This window comes from Aquila chrysaetos, chromosome 4 (genome assembly GCF_900496995.4).
Source record: "Aquila chrysaetos chrysaetos chromosome 4, bAquChr1.4, whole genome shotgun sequence".
Taxonomy (NCBI): domain Eukaryota; kingdom Metazoa; phylum Chordata; class Aves; order Accipitriformes; family Accipitridae; genus Aquila; species Aquila chrysaetos.
The window spans coordinates 8,851,573-8,870,891 of record NC_044007.1 but is presented as its reverse complement, the minus strand read 5'-3'; the positions used below and the strand labels follow the sequence as shown (position 1 = coordinate 8,870,891).

The 19,319-nt window shown below is 41.6% G+C and overlaps 1 protein-coding gene across 1 annotated transcript in view; it reads left to right on the top strand.

Moving 5' to 3' along the window:
* The window catches only part of TG (thyroglobulin), a 158,465-nt gene that overhangs the window by 76,649 nt on the left and 62,497 nt on the right, over positions 1-19,319 (top strand). The window contains exons 38-41 of the mRNA XM_030012173.2: positions 1,284-1,506; positions 5,177-5,270; positions 10,015-10,174; positions 15,029-15,228. Of these exons, the coding sequence (XP_029868033.1) occupies positions 1,284-1,506; positions 5,177-5,270; positions 10,015-10,174; positions 15,029-15,228 (677 nt within the window). The remainder of the gene's footprint in view (positions 1-1,283; positions 1,507-5,176; positions 5,271-10,014; positions 10,175-15,028; positions 15,229-19,319) is intronic.

Genomic DNA, 19,319 nt, shown 5'->3' with positions numbered 1-19,319 from the left:
TTGGCTATTTACTTATTGTAACTGTAAGTTTTGTTGTTTTTTTCCCTTGATTTTAAAAGAGACTGCTTTCTTTTCATGTAATATTGATTATTTCTTTTATTAGAAGTAATTAGAAATCAGGTAACAATAAGGGGGAGGGGAAGAAATATTTCCTTTTCTCTTCACTGAAATTTCTGTGAAGAATTGACAAATGAATGGGAACCTTCTAGGTTCAAACTCGATGAGAGAAAAAGGGATTTATCATTGTCAAGTGAAGCAAAATCACAAGCTGAGACCTAAAAGCTGGACTTGTGTGTTTGTATATTTCTGTACCATTTTAGTTTGTCACATGACTTAGAATTTGGTTCCTGCCTATCAAATAAATTGTTTGAAGAGAGAAAAAGTATGATGTATCACTTAGCTCTGTTTTAATGTAAGGCATTATTGAAAAACCTCTTCTTTGGGTAGATAACTAATGATTCAGATCATTCTTATGTAAAAAAGAAAAAAAAAATGGATCAAACTATAACCCCCTAATATGTCACCATTTTCTGCAGGCAAAAAAAATAAATCAGATGATAGCAATTTGTTTGATCTAAAATGTAGATAGTGGCATAAGCTCTGTGGAAGAAAATTGCCATATTCACAACAGTGTGTAAGGCAAGAGATGATGATGAAGGCCCTCTGGTACCCTCCACTCTTGCATTCCCTTCTCTGGCACGTAGAAGGCATGCAAGTGAGCGCTTGCACTGGTGATTCCCACTTCAAGAACAGCAGTCCCGACACAGGACTGTAGGGAATTTGGACCTGGGTTGTGCTCATTGCCTTCTGTTGAAGCTCTTCTGTCTCGCATGATGAAACAGCTACTGGGAAGGGGACTGAAGTGCAAGTCTTTCCTGGTGAGAGCCGAAACCAATGAGCTGTGTCTTATCTTTCCTCTCTCTGACTTGCTATAAAAGTTTAAAGGTTTAACATTGTGCTTGTTAGAGCTGTGGGTGGGGGGAGGTCTGAAAATCTCTCTCCCTTTTTGTAGAAATGCTCAGATTTATATTCTAATGTGATGTCTCATCTGGAAGAAATGTTTGAGTAAAGGTTTGGAAAGTTAAATGTTCATATCCCTTAGCTAAAATATAGCATAGCATGAAGTATTTTATAGGGAGAGAATACAAATTTATCTGTTTCTTTTAAAGAAGTTATTTAGACACTTAACAGTTTAACATTAAGGGAAATGGGATTAATTTTCTTTTCTGAAACGGTACTAACTTGAAAAAGCAAATTATTTTTCCTCTGTTCCCCCCTGATAGATTTATTCCTGCCCATTTCTGAATCGGATTTAACCCCATCTGCGTACATTCCATCCCATGGAGATCTGCTGGGCAAATCCCAGGTGATCCGCATTGGCTCGGAATGGAAAAATATCAGCCAGTTCCTGGGGATCCCGTACGCTGCACCTCCTCTTGCAGAGAGGCGTTTCAGTCCTCCAGAGCCGTTTGCTTGGGTGGAAACCTGGGATGCTACTGTGGCTCGGTAAGAAACCCTTTTGATCGTCTGCAGAAGTGCTTGTCCATCCAGGTGTATGAAAGTAGCTGGAGCGATGACAACGATATCCGTGTCCTGTCTTGCAAAAGAACCTATAGGGTACAGATTAATACAAGTTTGGGACTTTGTTTAACAAGAAGAATAATTTCTCTGTCTACATGTTAATGCATGCAAGCATCCCCAAGAAAAAAGGCTTTCCAGTACATTGCCTTGAATCTATGCATAACTTTCCACCGCCTGTCTCCTGTCAATCCATTTTCATTCTGAGTATTTATACAAGGATTTATAATATTTATACAAAATACATTTTCCTCCTGCTGAGCCATAAATTTGTAGAATATTTAATCAAACAGGGGTGTTGTAACGCTGATGTAACCTGAAGCTGTGGGCCTCATAGAAATTCTCTGTCTAGTAGTGTCTAGGAGATCAGGCTGAAGGACCCAGATAGTCTTTTCTGTCCAAAAACTATTAAAAGACAAACACTTGCTAAATGGCTTGCACAGAAGTACAGAAGTTATAAACATTTTAGGTAATGCCTTAAGAGGAAACGCGTGCTAGGAACTGTATTAGCAGATGAGCTAAATTTCTCTTAATTCACCATATCTAATATTTCCTGTTGGCTGGCCCTGGCTCTCCAGGGTTGTACAGATATCCCTGTTGGGTGAGTTTAGGTTGGATGCACTCTATGGACATAGTCTTTGTGTGCACATTTGTGTTTCATTTAGTCTTGCGATATGAGTCTTAATTTTGTTGCACTGGGGAACCAAAATGACAAATTGTGAATGTGTATTTCTTACAGAAAAGAGGGTTTGGGTGACACTACTTAGTATATCTGTGCTATGGAACATGTTAGGACAGTGGATTTCTTTTAAAAAAAACCCACAGCAAATAGAAATGCAGCGACAAGAAGAAACAAGATGTGAAAGTGGAGTGTTTTTCGTAGGGTCTTTCTCACAGTGCATCCCTGCTCCACGTAATAGAAGCAAACTAGAGAGCACAGAAAACCTGTTTGAGCGAGCCGTGTTGCACGTGTGCACAGGAAGTTGATACAGGAGAGCTGGTACCCGATCATGTCCCTGTCAATAAAAGGCGGACTGTTTCGTGGCAGACGTGAGGAGCTGCAAGGAAAAAAAAAAAAAAAAAAAAAAGAAACAAGAAACAGGAGATTGAAGGTGGAGAACAGTCAAAAGGAGAGAGTCTGGTGGAAGGACTTGGTGAACTTTCTGTAGAGGGAGTTGAAGAAATCAGGGCTGACAGCTGAGGTATAGCAACCCAAGAGCTTCCAAGGCAGCTAATATGGACCTGAGAGAGAACTCTCAGGTCTGTTGAGAAGTTGTGTTATCCTTCCAGCCGTGGCTGGCCATGCAGTCCTGTTCAACTCCTGGCACCAGGAGCGGTCCTCATGTGGTTAGTGACGAACTACTTGAGCTAGCTGATCTGGCCAAGAGCTTACGTGGTTCAGGAAAAGGCAGATTTTGCAAGGGAGCTGGGAGGATGGCACCCTGCAGGCCTGGCACGAATCACCACCCTGAGGCTACAGATTTAGAGACCTATCAGCTGCGTGGAAGCTGTTTGGTCCCTCCATTGCTCAGGATTTGCCTCCAGAGTTTTCTAGCAAAGCCTGTGACGAACCGGAGTGAAAAGAGATGCAGCGTTGTCTTGAAGAGCTGAAAGAGCACGTGGGCTTTGGTAGTCTCATCCTTCAGGTTGCACCTGAGTTGTGTATGTTAACAGCGTAACCACAGTAGCCGCACAGCCTCATGTACGTCGGAGGGATCTGGTGAGACGTGGCTTTTTATTTTCTCAGGTGCACAGTGATTTTGGGTTAACACACACACCATCAGCTCTTTGTGTCTGCAGCCACAGCGTGGTGTCTGCTAGGACTTTGGTAAGAGCCGTCTGCCTCTCTGGTCTCTTTTGAAGACCTGGTGTTGCAATGAGCAGCCTGGCTGAGACTTTCAAAGAGATTTAGGGACCTTAGTTAACCTGCTCCTATCTTTTGAATTCTCAGTGCTTCCTTAGGCCAATGAAGAACTTGGCCATTATCTTCTATTTTTCATTTAAGGTTAAAAAAATAATTATTTGAGCTTAGCCTTAGCACTATGGAGGTGCACTTGGAGAATCAGAGGGACCTCCCTCTGTGTGTGTATAGAAAGTGTTGACATCTATATTTTTTTAGGACTCTATACTGGTGTTGCACAATATTTGCATATAGGAAATTCACATTAGCACAGTGACGTTACTGATGGAAGAGAAATGTTTATTTATCATCCTGGACCTGATAAAAGACTTTTAAAAAAGCCCAAACTGACCAAAAAACCTGTCCAGCTGTTGGAGTTTCCAGCTGCTGGAGGAGCTGTGGACTTGCTCAGCAGGTGGCAGCCTTTCCCTGGAGTCCGTCCCAGCATGAGGAGATCCTGGGAGCTGGAGGTGCTGGGCATCTTAAGTTGCTTAAAAAAAAAAAAAAAAAAAAAAATAGCCAGTGAGCACGGGTGATGATTCCTGCTGCCCTGTGGAAAGCTGTATGATTAATAGCGTTAGGTCTGTTGTCCTGGCTGGGTTCCTACCTGGGAATTTGTATTTTCTCTGCCTAAAATGGTTTTAGTAGTTTTATTTGGAGATGATGTGCTTCTTTATGTCAGTGTGAAAGCTATTGAGTGATATCACTGTCCTAGGAACCTCTCTTATGGAAAGATTTTGTAGAATTGCATTAAAGCTGGTCCTTTTCTTTGTAGTTTTCTATTAAATTCCTTGCACTTTCAGCGTAAAATTTTACAAGGGCATTAAAAATGATAATTTAGAAATAATTCTCTGAGATATTACTGTCTTTTCCATAGCCTCTTTTGGCTTCTTCCCTAATAACTTGTGATGCTTTTCCATAACTCATTATGTGATATAAATATGGCTGTGAAGTAGAAGGAACTGGCTTCAAAATAGCTTATATCTGACCTGCAAAAGTCATCCACTTGATTCTTCTTATGGAGAGACCTCGATCACATGAATCTCATACAGATGATGGCCAGAAAATGGTTCTCTGTACGTGGCTGGCTGGCTGAATTCCTGTTGAAACGTTACTTTTAACATTGCTGGGCACTGTTAATGGTCTGCTATGCTGCTTAGAGCAAACAGATTTTAAAAATGCTTTAAAATTTTGAACTTAACATATTTTCCCACAGACCATTAGAAATTAAAATAAATATAAATAAATGTAGCCCACAGACTATTAGAAATTAAAATAGAAAACTGGCATTTCAGCGAAAGAGTGACTTATGTAGGTTTGCAGGCAATAGCAGGGGGAGACCTGTGCCTGAGACCCCCAGTCCTGCTCCCCTTACATCTGGTACTAATTTTGTGCAATTTACACAAAGTGTGAGTTTTCTGAAGGCTTATTTTCAAGTTCTAATCTTTTTAAAATGAGGCTGGTTTTCTGAGGGAAGGATTCTAGACGTGAAAATGCAATGTGTTTTTTGCATTTGTATGTGTGTATACAAACCCACGTATTTGTTACTAAGGTACAGGTGGGCATAGTTTTAAATGTGATTGAGATCTACAGATTTAAAGATTTTATAAACTTAGTGCATCAAAATATAAGGAAATAGCAGCAGTGGAAAAAGAGTACAAGCCTTTTTATTGTCATTTTCTCAATCTGTGTCTCTAGGGCAGCTTGTTGGCAGCCAGGAGATGGAGAGGCCCCGTCATACTCTGTCAGTGAAGACTGCCTATACCTGAATGTCTTTGTTCCTGCCACCACTGTAAGTAGGAGTCGAGTCGAATTTTTTTGTAGCTGAGCACTGTCTCTTTTCAAAGTACTTTTAATTGGCACGAATGACTTGTTTTCGTGTGGTCTTCACAAAGCCCTGCAAGGTTAAATTAGGTGCTCTGTTGTTTGTGCTGGTGCAAGAGTATTCCCTAACAGGCTTTCAGTGAGCCATGTTCGGGTAACTAGGAGAGTAGAAAATTAAAAACCTAGGAATAAGAGAGAGGCAAAGAGGGAAATAAAACACAAGAAGGTGGCAGCAAAGGAGGAGAAATTAAGGACAGAAATGGCAATGTCCCTGAAATGAGACCATTTGTCCAGGAGATGATAACACGGTACAACACGTCACATCAACACTTACCACCAGTCGAGCAGCAGCAGATGAGGCTTTTTCCACCCTCGTCTTCACTATTCCCTTGTTGATATCTGTGGGAGCTCTGTTGAAGAATGAGGTTAGCAAGCAATGCTAGTTTTGTGCCCAGCCCGCAGAGCATAAAACCAGACGTTTTAAAGATGGCTGGGCCAGTGCTACAGTCTGAGAAACTATCATTTGAAAGCTCTTGAATTTCTCATTCTAAACAGATATAAAATAAAGCTTCAAGTTAGAGCCAAGCTTAGATGATTGGCCAAATCCCTGGGGGGCTGGGGATAAAGATGCTGAATAACATGTGAATCCCATTGAAGAGCAGGCCCAGAGCACAGGAATAGAGCTTTATTTTTTTCCACAGTACTGGTAACGTTCAGAAGGTGAGGGTGGTTGTAATAGCAATTTATGAGTCTGTCATACTGCAAAGAGCTGGTCTAGCTATCTGACAGCAGCACACAGAGTCCCTTGCAGGTCCTTTTAGATACCAGAAAGACCAGCAGTCTGTTTTCTCCCTGCAGCACCAGACTGTCATTTTGCCTTGAGTGCAGTCATTGCTTATTGAAAACATCAGGTCACCGTCCCAGGCAGTTTGCCATCTCTGCTTAAGTGCTGTTTTCAAGATAGCTTATTTGAAAGCATTGTATTTTCTAACATCTGATAGACTAAATAGGCTTGTCTTTTCTCCTTAGAGGTACTGAGAACTGAATCCCTCCTGTCTTTTGTAGAGGTGTAAGGTAGAAGTAGGTCTGATCAAGTCAATCAGTTTCACATGTGTAAGTCTAGCCCAAGAGAGAACCAAAACTTCTGTTTTTGCAGAAGTAGCTAGGAGCAGAAGGCATGGCATTTTCCTGTTTCTTTTTGTGGCTAGCTCTATTTTTTACTCACGTACAGAGAGCTATAGTTATATATTTTCAGCCCATGGAAAGTTAAATTGGCTAGTAAATACTGGATATAAAATCTCCTGGAGAGCAGTGAATGCAGAGGTCATTCAGGAGCGTTTTGAGCCTGAACAAGAGCACGGTGCAGGGGCTGCTGCCTGTCACCGAAGGACTCTTTAAGTGTCAAGCAGTGAAGAAGGTGAATGACATCACCTCATTTTGCTTCCATAGCTGTGTGTACCACATAACCCTCCAAATAAAACTGGCCCTTCTGAGAGACTTTTTTCCACCTATAACCATCACCACCTGTCACACTAGCAAATCAAAGCTGTGCTTCAGTTTGATTTACAAAGCGTTCAAATGTAAGATCAAGAGTTGAAACTCTCCACTAAATAAGAATAGAAAATGTACCCTCTCTCCTCTTCTCCCATTCCCTGCACGTGTTATTCTCATCCTTATTGCATCATCCCTGTTGCACTGAATTCTTTACAGAGCAATATTGTACAGTAGTAAAAGCACTGGATGTTGCCTGGCTCGGTAGAGTTTAAATCTATCCCTGCCAAGTAGTTCATTAAGCATTTTACAGAAGGTTGGAGAAGATGGTTCTGAATATTATGAAGCCTTTTGGACTTCCAGCTGACTTGCAGCTTCCTGATGGATGCTGAATTTCTCTCCCCCTTGCGAGTTTGCACATGGGACCTAAGCCCCCGCAGACACGAGACCACGGTGGAGTTGCAGGGCTACGCAGAAGACATCCCCCTTCTAGCTAAGGCAGGGACCCGTGTCCCAGCTGGAAGTCTTTGCACAGATTTTACACCTCAAAATACGACTCTGCATTTTGTTGCTAAGTATGGACCAAAACCCTGCACTGGGCAGTAGCCACATGGCAGCCGTGGCCTGTCTACGGGGAAAGTTCTGGCCCCATTCTGCCCAGCTGCCGCGTGTGCCCTGCTGCAGCCTGGCATTGATGCTGGAGGTGCTGCATCTGAGCCTGGTACCAAAAGGTGGGGGGTGAAGGGACTGGCTCCAGCAGGCTTTAGTTAAGGCCTTGTGTTTCTTCTGCCGCACAGATTTAATTGCAGTGGTTGGTTGAATTTGGTTGAGATCAAGGCTTGGGGGAAATTCACTTATATTCAAAATAAATTATCCAGCAGCTAATGTACGGTAAGAAAATAATTTGGCTACCAAATATATAGATAGATAGATAGGTGATGTGAAGTATCTCGTATTGTGAGGCACAGTTCAATTACAGCATGAAAATAATTGTGCTATGCTTTTAAAATGGCTGACAAGAAATGGGAAGGCAATTATGTTAAACAGCCTTCATCTAAAATGCCCAAATCCATGACCTCTGGGATTGAAATCCCTTGAGATAAAAACCCAGTTTATTTTTCACGATAGTTTACCTTTACATAGGAGAGGGATATGTCATTGCTCGATGCATACTAGAAATGGGAATGCTATGTCCAGACATTTGGCACTAGGCACAGCCCCAGTGCTAAATCTTCCCCTGAATTGCTCCATATCTGTTGCAGCAGGCTTTGTTTTGCTGTTTTTAACTTTTATCTCCCTTCTTTGCCTTTCTTAAGCTTTTCATCACTACAGCATTGGGTAAAGTCAGTCAGCATAATGTAATATACAACTTACAGGGCAGCTGGAGGTCATGGTGGCATGCAGGCTGTGGACACATGGGAAATGCTTAGTCTGGACCTCAGGCTTAACCATGCTGAGCTGAAGGGACAGAGCAGGCTCAACATCACATTTAACGCCATTTTAGCTGACATGGCTCAATGTGGTTGTATTTTAGAATGAATTTCTATGTGAAAACAGATTCTTTCATTTTTTTTCTCTTCACCCCCATCTCTCCCTCTGTGCTGCGCATGGTGCAGAAATGGGAACCAGGGACAAGACACTGTGAATTAGGCAATTTCTATTCAGGAGCAGAAGTTCCTGAGAGAGAGCAGCATGTTTCAGTGCTTGCAATTTCTGGGGTTTTCTTGGTAACATTGTCAAGTTACAAGAAGCCTCTGAAGTGATTCTCCAGAGAGATAAGCGAGGAGTGCACACAGTCCTGACAAATTAAGGGCAGCTGAGGGGATTTTGCCTCCTATCCTGTCATGTTGCAGGGGGCTGCAACCATCACTTCTCTGCTGCTTCTCCTGTACAGCCAGCCGCATTTTTGCCGGAGTCATTCTTTGCCAGAGCAGATGGGACTGCTGTGTTTAGCTAAGCTCCATCCAGAAAATAACAGCAACAGAGCCCGATGCCCTCTAGCTGCAGGCAAAAACAAACCTCAGATGTACTTTGATGCTGCTGCGGGGGCCACCAGCCCTTCTTTGAAAAACACCACCAGCTGCCAAAGCAGAAAGCGGGACGGGTGGTTGTGAGTGACCCGCTGCCGAGCGGAGGAGAGAGGAGCCTCCTTCAGGATAGTCCCAAAGTGGGCAATAGGGGGTGAAAGTGCTGAATGGAAAATTGAGGTTACACTTTGAAAAAACCTTTCTAACATCGGAGCAGGTTATTCTGCTTTATGCAGCAGGAATGAAAAAAAAAAAAAACCACCCAAAAACCAACCCCCAAAACCAAACCCCTCTGTATGTGTCACTGGTATTTCTTCTGAGTGTCACCTTGACAGAGCTTTAATCTGCTGGTGAATGCTGAGGTCTCCTGGGGCAGTTCTGTTTTTGTGCAGCCTGGCTGCAGCCCTGCTGTGTGTGCAGAGAGGGTCCACACCGATGGGGTGCTGCTTTGGGAAAAAGCCTCAGTTTCTGAGCAAAATCGGGTGGCTCTGCAGCTGCCCATCATAGTTCCTTCCCATCCCAGGAGTCCTGCTGGGCTCTTTCAGGGCAGACCCCCACTGTGCTTAATGAGAAGTGAGTCTCTCCCATGCAGAGACAAAGTCCTCTCTGCAGGACCACTCTATCTATCTAGGAGGGGAAAACCTCCATGGGGATTGAAGGAGCAATGAGGAGCTCTTGTCAAGTGAGATTTTTGAGACTAGGCAGTGTTTAAGTGCTGAAGACTGGAGAGTAGGAAGCAGACCTGCACAGCTATCGCATTAGTCCTGCTCAAGATGAAGCAACTCAACAGGCCTTTTCCTTCTCCTGTTTCCCACTTGTTTGAACTTTTCCTGTGTGTTTGTGTAAAGCAGATATGTTACAGCAAAGACGAGCCCACCACATGCTCAATGGCCAAGTCAGCAGGATGGGTCTGCCTTGAGCTGACCTGGTAGAGCTGCTGTCTGGTGGAACACAGTGGTGCCATTAAATCTTCTTTATACTGGACATAGTGTGCTCTTTAATGGTATATAGGTCATTGTGGACAATTTAGCCCTAGAATTTCAGACAGATGGCCAGATATCCTCTCATTATGGTCACTGTTAAAGACCTATGAGTGGTTTAGATAATATTAATGGGGAAGATGCTTGTGTTCTCATCAGTGACCTACAAAAGCAGTTGGCTACAGGAATATTAACCTGGTTGTTGTTACAGCAGGTCAAAAACATGTCAGTGTTGCTGTTCTTCCACAACGGAGGGAGTTACAATGCTGAGACAGGAAAGACAACCATTGATGGATCATACTTAGCTGCCATCAGTAACATCATTGTCGTGACGGCAAACTACCGAGTCGGTGTTTTTGGCTTCCTTAGTACTGGTGAGTCATGGATTTCTAGAATAAACACAACTATGGGCTAAATTGCATTCTGTAACACTTCTGTTTCTTGATCTGAAGAGAAAGACTGGAGGCAAAGCGACAAGAATAAATAAAATGCAAGCATCTCTTTCAAAGCACTGGCTAGACTTCTGTTTGCAGATGCAACTGTGGATATTGGGTTTTGCAGACACAGATGAAGATCGGTTAGGCATCAAAATTCCTGCTAAATCCAGTGACCCGTCATTGTGGATATGGTTTTCAATGTCTTCAACTTCCAACTGTTCCATCCATGAAATTTTGCTAATGCTCTACTGTGCCCATGTCAGGGTGGGGAAGAGGCAGAGAGGGATAACTGCAGGTTAATGGTAAGAAGGACATGAAAGTATGGAAAGTATAGCACAAAGATAGTTGGTTGTTCCTCAGTAATTCAGTCTGACTTCTTCTTTGAAGGGCTTGCCACATTTAATTTGAATTCTGTTAACCCCTTTTACTGTCCTAGACATGACTGAACATTTGCGTGTTCTGCGTTTGCATCCCTTCCCCATACTCTAGTGTAAAGGATACTTTTGCTCTCCTATTGCCTCCTAAAATCAATTGCCATTAAAAATTATACAAATTCCCATTACATCCAGGATTTTGTCTTGTACACATGAAAACGCACATTCACATCTCCCTAAACCTTCGTGGTAATGCCATCTAGTCTTTGGGATTATTTTTCTTTTCATTTTGCTTTGTATTATATTTGTCTGTTTAACCAAGTAGGGAACACTCTTATTTCTACCATTTTTCAATTCTGGCTGGGGCAGGGGAACTTAAGGTAGAGAGCCATGAAGAGAAAACGCAACAATTGCAAGTGGAGCTCTGGCTCCATTGGTCTGGTGGCAATCCTTGGTCTCTCTAGTGGACATTTTAATACCTTTATAATCTGTAGGAGGTTATATTTGCCATGTTTGCAGATACCAGACCTACATATTTGGCCTCATGATTCTTTTGAGTAGTCACTGCTAGTGACGCTGGGTGGATTTTGCCTAGTTTGGGGTTATAGCTGCAGCTGTTGGTTATCGTTTCCCTTCTCTGTTTTACTGTTTTGTTCAAAGCTCACTCCCAGCAAAGCCTGGTTTTTGTTCAGTAACTAGAGAGCTGGCACTACAAACTCCTTACTCATTTAGATAAGAAGCTGGTAATAGGTGTATCTGGGGAAAGAATCACTGTTTTCATCAGTGCAAACTAGATGCTTATGAAAGTGATACTGTGGCTTCATTTTGGCTAGAGCCAAATGCAGTGTGGATATGTGCTGTGCAAGATTCCATTACGCAGCACTGCCCACGTGTTACCCACTAACCTCCTTCAGCCCTGTGAATCTCACCTAGGTTTCTTCCTAAGTGGAAACTGCTAGCTGGGCTGAATATTATATAGCAGTATTTATATGATGGTCCATAATTTAAGGATCAGGATGAATTCTCCAGCCTCTTTTTAATGGGGATCTGCACAGCTGGCCCAAAACGTCAGTGCATGAGCTGAGTGTACTGAATTTGCATTCCTGCAAACCTTCAGATAGGGGTGGTCCATTACAGATAGGGAGTGATCAGGGACCTTCTCCTTCTCTCTACTGTTGAGATGTAGCCAGGGAAAAGTGCAGTCTTTCCTGGCCTCTTCCCCTGTGGGAAATCCTTGGTGTGCATTTGGGAAAATCCTGTTGCTCCGGAGGGAACTGGAGCAAGTTGGAAAAGCTCTTTGCAAGAGTCACTGGAGCAAGCTAAGCACCACATTCATAGGTAGCCCTAAAAATTCCTTCCGTGCCACACTCCTGTCTCCCCTATGTCCCCTTCAGTCCATGTGGGGGTCATGAGCTGTCGTATGTCTGTACCAGTCTCCCTGTCAACGTGGATTTTCAGTCATACCCGTTCTGTTGAGCAATGCTCCCACTGCAATATCTATTCTTTGGTCCGCCACAGGTTGGTGGAGTACCTCTGACTCCTTCTGTACATGACCAGTATCCACTGGGGATTTTCAATGAAGGTTATCAACCTGGGTCAAATACTGTAAGAATTTTTCTCAAACCAAATCCTTAATGACCTACCAGGGATGTTTCCATTTTTACTGAAAGACTTGGACAACTCCTGGTCCTTTGGACCCCCAAAGGCAGCAGAAGTTCATCCTTAGGATTGTAGGGACATTAGGAAAAGGACTGTCAGAAGGCTCTGAAGTTACAAATGAAAGTTACGATCCTGTGAGCAATATCAGTTTCATTGTCCAACTAAGCAAAGTGCTGAATCCTCTCACACTGACTTCTTATAAATCGCAAAACTAGAAATGACGGAGTTAAGTGGAGATTTTGAGGGATAAAGGGTAGTGAAAACAACAGATTTCCCTTTTTTGTTTGTTTTTTTTTTTGTTAGTTCTGCAGTTTTGTTCTGTCATTGACAAGGTTTTTGCAAGCAGTCAAAAAGCTCTTATTCTTCTAAGTATAAAGGATGTTTAATTTAATTTTCTATCACCCATTAATGTTGCAAAAAGTGATGCACATTCTTACTTGTGCCTTCACCTCTCACTTTGCACCCGGAAAAGTTAAGGTGAATTGCCAGTGATATGGATGGCAAGACTATGGAGAAGACAGTCACGTTTTCAGGTCTGATTCTTTTAAGAGTCCATAAAGTCATATAACACAGGATTATTTTCATGCTTAAATTTAGTACTATTGTTCTTCTCCAGTTTAGTAATAACAGAAATGCATACGTATGTCATTGTTTGCTTCCTTCTGAACACTGGTTTCTTTTCATTCTCCTGTGGTCCTCAGGAATGTGATCTTCCCCTGCACAAAGGCAGTGGAAAAGATTCCTGGCAAACACGTTTCTTTTGGTCTAACTACCATGAATGACCATGCATGCATCTTTTCCGTGTGGTACATTTCACAACCTGGCTGTGGTTTTTGCCAGGGCAAAAGGAACTGGTTACGTTTCCCTCCTTGGTCTTGTTTAGTATATCCGTAGTGAGGCACATTGTGTGACTAAAACATTTACATGGTTTTACATACAAAAATTTCTTCACCAAAAGGGTTGTCAGGCATTGGAACAGGCTGCCCAGGGAAGTGGTGGAGTCGCTGTCCCTGGAGGTATTAAAAGACGTGTAGACGTGGCACTTAGGGACGTGGTTTAGTGGTGGACTTGGCAGTGTTAGGTTAACGGTTGCACTCCATGATCTTAGAGGTCTTTTCCAACCTAAATGCTCCTATGATTCTATGATTTCACTTCCTCTGGGGAGGTCTCACGAGGCATGCAGCAAGTTCCTTTTTAACAGCCTAGAGTGGGTTTATTACGGGATTGAGAACCCTAGGAACTGGTTGTGGTATGCAGAACAAACTAAAAAAACCCCTAAAAAATAAAGCAGGGAAAGTTTTTCCTCCATTGCTTCACTGGCATGGCTTGGCCTGATCATCTGAAACTATGGCTACTGGTGGAAGGTTGTAGTTTCTGGGGCCATTTAGTTCTTGGCTGTCCTCCTGGAAGGGCACTTATAGTGGTGGCTGTTGTGATGTGGATATCTGTAAGATCTGCCAGGCTATCAATAATCTGGTCTCCTCTATTCTGCTGCTTAAATCCGCCTCAGTAATATCAACAGTAATCTCAGTATCTCAGTAATTCATTACACTAGGCATATGGATATCTACTACACGATGCATGCTTTCAATTGTTCTTCACCTGAGACAGGGCTACCTGTCCACAAAGTGGCAGCTTTTTATTCCACTACGTGTTCATTTTGATTCAGTAGTTTCTGAGCCTGCCCTTACTTTAAAATTGTACTATTTGGTCTTAGCAATGGAAGAAACAAATAGTTTCAGCTGTGTTTCTATTCCTGGCTTTTCTGTCTTGTCTTGGGTTTTTTTCCCAAGTTTTAAATGTGGAGAATTTAAAATCATTAAAAAAGAATGGCTCATTGTGGATTAAAAAGAAGTAGATAGTGAATAATAATTTTCTATTCCTTTCTTATGGACTGTGTAGGAATTACTTATTTCTGCTTTTGTTGATATAAAATTAAGCTTGCCTAGGGGGTTGCATCATTAGATGCTTTCAGCATTAGTTTCCTATTAATCAAAGTATCAGGTTACCTCTGGTTGGTGTTAAAAAGAAAGCCTTTTTCAGTGGTGATACCTAAGCATGGGGTGTACATGATTGATTATTTTGCTTTTGTTTTCATGGGAACAAAAATATGAATACATATAAAACAGATCTCTATCAGTTAGACATAGGTCAATCTCAAAGGATATTTATGGAGATATTATAAATTATAAAATAATATCTGTACATGTGTAAAGACATGAAAAATTATGTGACTTAAAAATGATTGGTCAGACAGGGTAAGTGTAAAAGGGATGTAGGAAGCAAACAGATGCAATTAGGTGTACTCCAGTGAAACAGTTGATGACCCTTATGGGTCCCTTCCAACTTGAGAATTTGGCAAACACACTGATTTTTTGTTTATTTTTAATTCATTTTAAGATCAAGCTGCTTATGTAGTAAAAGAATCTCATGGCCTGAATTTATGGATACTTGAGCCTGGATTCAAGTCTCCTGCCATGAGGTGTCCAAATAAAGCTTAGAAGTTGGAGTGTTATTTTCCTATCATCAGGACAGACAATCAGGCACCTCCAGGGATGCCTGGTGGAGTATTAAAGACTGAAATGGAGTCAATCTGTAAAGTGTTGACCTTGGAAGACACCACTTCAGACTTAAACTCTGGTATCAGTTTTGTCGAGGTTCAGCTGCAAGAGCTGCTAAAAATGTAACATTTAATCAAAACTTCAAATTTTTGTAGTTTTATTTCTTTTCAGACCTATTTATTTATTTTCCACAATAGGTTCTCCTGAGGTGAGTGGAAATGCTGGCCTTTTGGATCAATTAACAGCTTTGAAGTGGGTGCAGCAGAACATCGCTAGCTTTGGAGGAGATCCAAGGCAGGTTTCTTTAGGAGCCGACCGTGGTGGGGCAGACGTTACCAGCATTCACCTGCTCACAGAGACAGTGAATATGGACCTCTTCAGGAGGGTTTTGTTGATGGTAAGTCTCATTCCTGCTACTTCGACTCCATTGAGAAAGGATGTTGTTACAGTCGTGAGGATGTTGCAGTGTGTGGGTGCTGGTTTTATTTCATCCATCCCTTGGCAGCAGTAATAGGGCTGTTATTGCTATAGTTATTTTTCATCTCACCTGTGACTGCTATCTCCAGGAGCTGGGTGTTTCACAAGGATGTACAAGAGATGCACTTTGGTGATTGAATTAGTCATAGTAAGAATCTGGTTTTCGTCACTGTGGTTTTTTGTATATTATATAAATAGTCTTGTTTCATAACTTACAGGTACAACAGGTTAGTTTCCATTCCATAAATATGGTTGTTGATCAGCAGTTTTTAGACTCTAAAACTGACGAGGCAAACATCCGCATGTTTAAAGTATCCAATCTTTTTATCTGATCTCATGACAGATTTCATTTAAAAGAAAAAGCAAGTTTCAGAGAGAGAGTAGAAATCCATTTACCCACGGGCTTGTTTGCTGTCAGCTCGGACCATTTTCACAGTCACCCAAGTGATCCGTATTTTTACAGCCCTTCCCATGTCAAATCTCAAGACTTTGAGATCAGCTTTGCCAGCATCGATACTACCATTGATCTTTACAGCCTCAGGTGAGAGTAGTATGCTCTGAAATGAGCCTTAATATTCAGTGGAGGTTTATATATCCAGCAGAAGTTGTACCTGAACAAAATTGTCTCTGCTAGCAGTGTTGACTTGAAACAGTGGGCAGAGAAACAGAATTCTTGGTCCAGGAAACTCAGGGCCCAATTAAATAAAATCTTGCCTTGAAAGTAATGACATCTCTATTCACTACATGATTCTTCTTCAGCTTGCCCTTGTTCCTAGAAACATAACTTGCTTTTTGGATCCCCATGTCTCAATAAGATTATTTTAATTGCATCACTCTAGTGGGGAAGGCAAGGGAAGTTGTTGAAAATTGCTGTTCAGTAGTTGTTTTTTTGTGTCATTCTCAGATAATTCCTCTCACAGTTCCTAGATTTTTACTCAGCTCTTGGCATAGCAGTTAATTTGCTAGTAGACCCAGGGTCCTTTTCTCTCAGAGTACAGTTCCATCCTGCTCTTTCTCTGAAGTCACAAACCCTTCAGCGACGTGGCTCAGGATGGGGCCCCGTGCAAGCTGTAACACGATACTGTGCAATTTACCCGTTGAGCAACTGATAAAAGGGAAATGCAAGGACCTCTGCTTATCATTTTTTCTGGAGTGTAGTTCCGCATTGCATCTTTTCTTTCATAAAATAAAGTTTAAACTCCTGCTTTCTCCTACAGCAGGACTTTGAATAATGGTAAACAGTGGCAAGTGCAACAAGCAGGCAGGGCGATCAATTCTTCCCACTAATCTAGTGTTTGTACCTGGGACAGTGCAGACCACTGTCTTGGCAAAAGCAGGATCTCTACTTATTTCAAAGTAATGTTAAGTATTTATCTTTACAGTGTCACGGTGGATTTAGTTTTCTTGTGAAATACACTGATAAAATAAAAATAAGCAGTAATAGCAATAGCTTAAATATCTTTTTTTTTTTTTTTTTTTGTAATGAAGTGATGCAGAATGCAACTGTTGGTTTACTCAGATTTCTCACCTAGACCTCCTGTAAGGGGATGTATCTTGTTTTTGTTCCAAAACATCAAAATCATTGCGTACTTTTAATTTTACTGTAAAAAAAGGAGGTGCACACAGACTGAGAATCATGAAACCGAGAACATATACCAGATACAACTTTCCTGAGGGAAAATCCCATGAAGCAATACGGCTTTTCTGCAAAAGTTAGTTTTGTGCTCCTTGTTTGGGTCTTTGTCATGCATAAAAAAATGATACTGTTTCTTAGCATGCAAAGAGGTGTGATGTATGAAACTTTCTCTACAAGAAGATGTGCACCTGAAATAGCAAAATGCGTTTGAGTTTCCTATGTCTGCCCTATAATAGATTTTGTTTGGAACAGATCTGAAAAAAGATTGTACAAAATCAACGCAAAGCTGTCATGGGGACTTTTTATAACTTTTCGTCTTTCAGTAGTATGCTTAGAAAAATGTAGTCTCAGTGATTATGGTCTTGTTTTAAATCATTTAAGAGCATTAACATGATGTTTAACTTCATCTTTTGATTAATTGATTTATTTACTAGTGCAATTTTGATGTAGAGGAGTGGTTCAATGGTATGGATTGCCTCCATCTCTTGCAGGAGGCTGTCGAGGGCAGATGTTAGGTGTCCCCTCCAGGCATTCTCTGGTGGGTGTCAGGAGGAGACCTCCCAGGCTTCCTCCACCCAGCGCAAGGGAAGACACCAGGTCCCTCCTGGCCATGGAAGCAGGTCAGCCAATGGTGGAAAGACCAGATTTATTGCCCTACTGAAAAATACTACAGTCAGGTGCAGGGACCCTAAATATCCCTGGTCCTATGATTAGCTACCCTTTAGATCCCCTTTCTTCCACCTTTTCCCATCTCCTTCTCTTTCCCTCTTACCAGCTTCATTCCCTCTCAAACAAACCAGCCACCTCTGATTACTTTTTTCCATTGGTCACGGTTTTGCTACATCCTTATCCAAATGTGGTATTTCTGATATTGTTTCTTAGGTAATCTCAGATTTGTATAGACTCACCTCAGTGCTGTCAGCCCTTGCAAGATCATGCTTCCCAAAAGGTCCCCAATATAGTCTTTGAGTTATTTGTGAGAAATGGCCAGACCTCACAGAATTTCCCCATAACCATCTGTGAAATCCAGCTATCCCTTATGGCACAATTCCTAAGTTTTTGTCACCTTCTCATGTTGTTACTGTGAGAGTGACAGAGCGCTGACACAGGTTGCCCAGGGAGGTTGTGGAGTCTCCATCCCTGGAGATATTCCAAAGCCATCTGGACATGGTCCTGGGCAACCAGCTCTAGTTGGCCCTGCTTGAGCAAGCGGGTTGCACCAGGTGACCTCCTGAGGTCCCTTCCAACCTAAACCAGTCTGTGATTGTGCGAACCTGTTGTCGTCAGAACATGTCTTATCCCCTTCCTACAGAGCATGTTCCAAGTGCTGCCCAGTTACATGGGCTCTTGGATTCTTTAGTTGTGTTCTGCCAAAGATAACTTCTGCAGTGCCATTGCAAGACTGGGTGTTTGTGCTAGTTGCACGCTAGGTTTACCATTTTCTAGAAGCAATACAAAGTAACTACTGGATATTATTTTAATGAATAAATACAAGTCATGACTTAGAAATCTGTAATGCTCCCCATATACATTTCACTGGATAAAATGCAGTCACGATAACATATTAATGATCAGTAACAGTAATGAGATTATACAAACACCTAGAGTTCCTGAGTTCATTTTGCTTTGTGGTGTTCAATGTTTACCAATCAAACTACATTCATCCTTTAAGTTCTGAAATATGTTTAAATACGCTGTGAACTACTTTGATCTCTGAATCTCTCTTGCTAGTGCAAATGATCTGTTACAAGATCTAAAGAGCACACAGATTTGTGCTAAGAGGTATTTACAGAGAGGAGATATATATGTATATAAAAAACTCCAATTCCCTATGTCTCCAAACCTTCATTATGCAAATCTGTGCAAAAAGGTATCACAGAATATTAGGTTGGAAAGATCTTGGCTCGAGAACATAGATTGCAGTATTTTACACACCTAGATGTGAGTGACTATTTGATTTAGAAAGCAATCACATGTCAGGTTCAAAGGACCATGCTAGCTGCTCTTTGTCACTTAGCAAAGGATACATATATATGGAAAAATTCTCTAATTTGTGACATTTCAGATAACCCAGTTACAAATCTTTAAGCAGTTCGATGAAATGCATCATTACTATTTGACATAACTGTCTTCAGACAAAAAATTCAGAAAACTCGTTAACATCCACTGTTGCTGATTTGCTCTTTTAGTTTATTTATTTTAAAAAGCTGCTATTAATATAAATATTATACATAAATATGGGGGTGTCTTCAGGAGATGAGGTTAAAATGTGGTCCTCTACACATAAAAGGTCACACCTTTGCAAGCCTACCTACCTTTGCAGTTAGGCATGATATTACCACATTTTACTTTTCACTTAAAAACCCCTTTGTTCT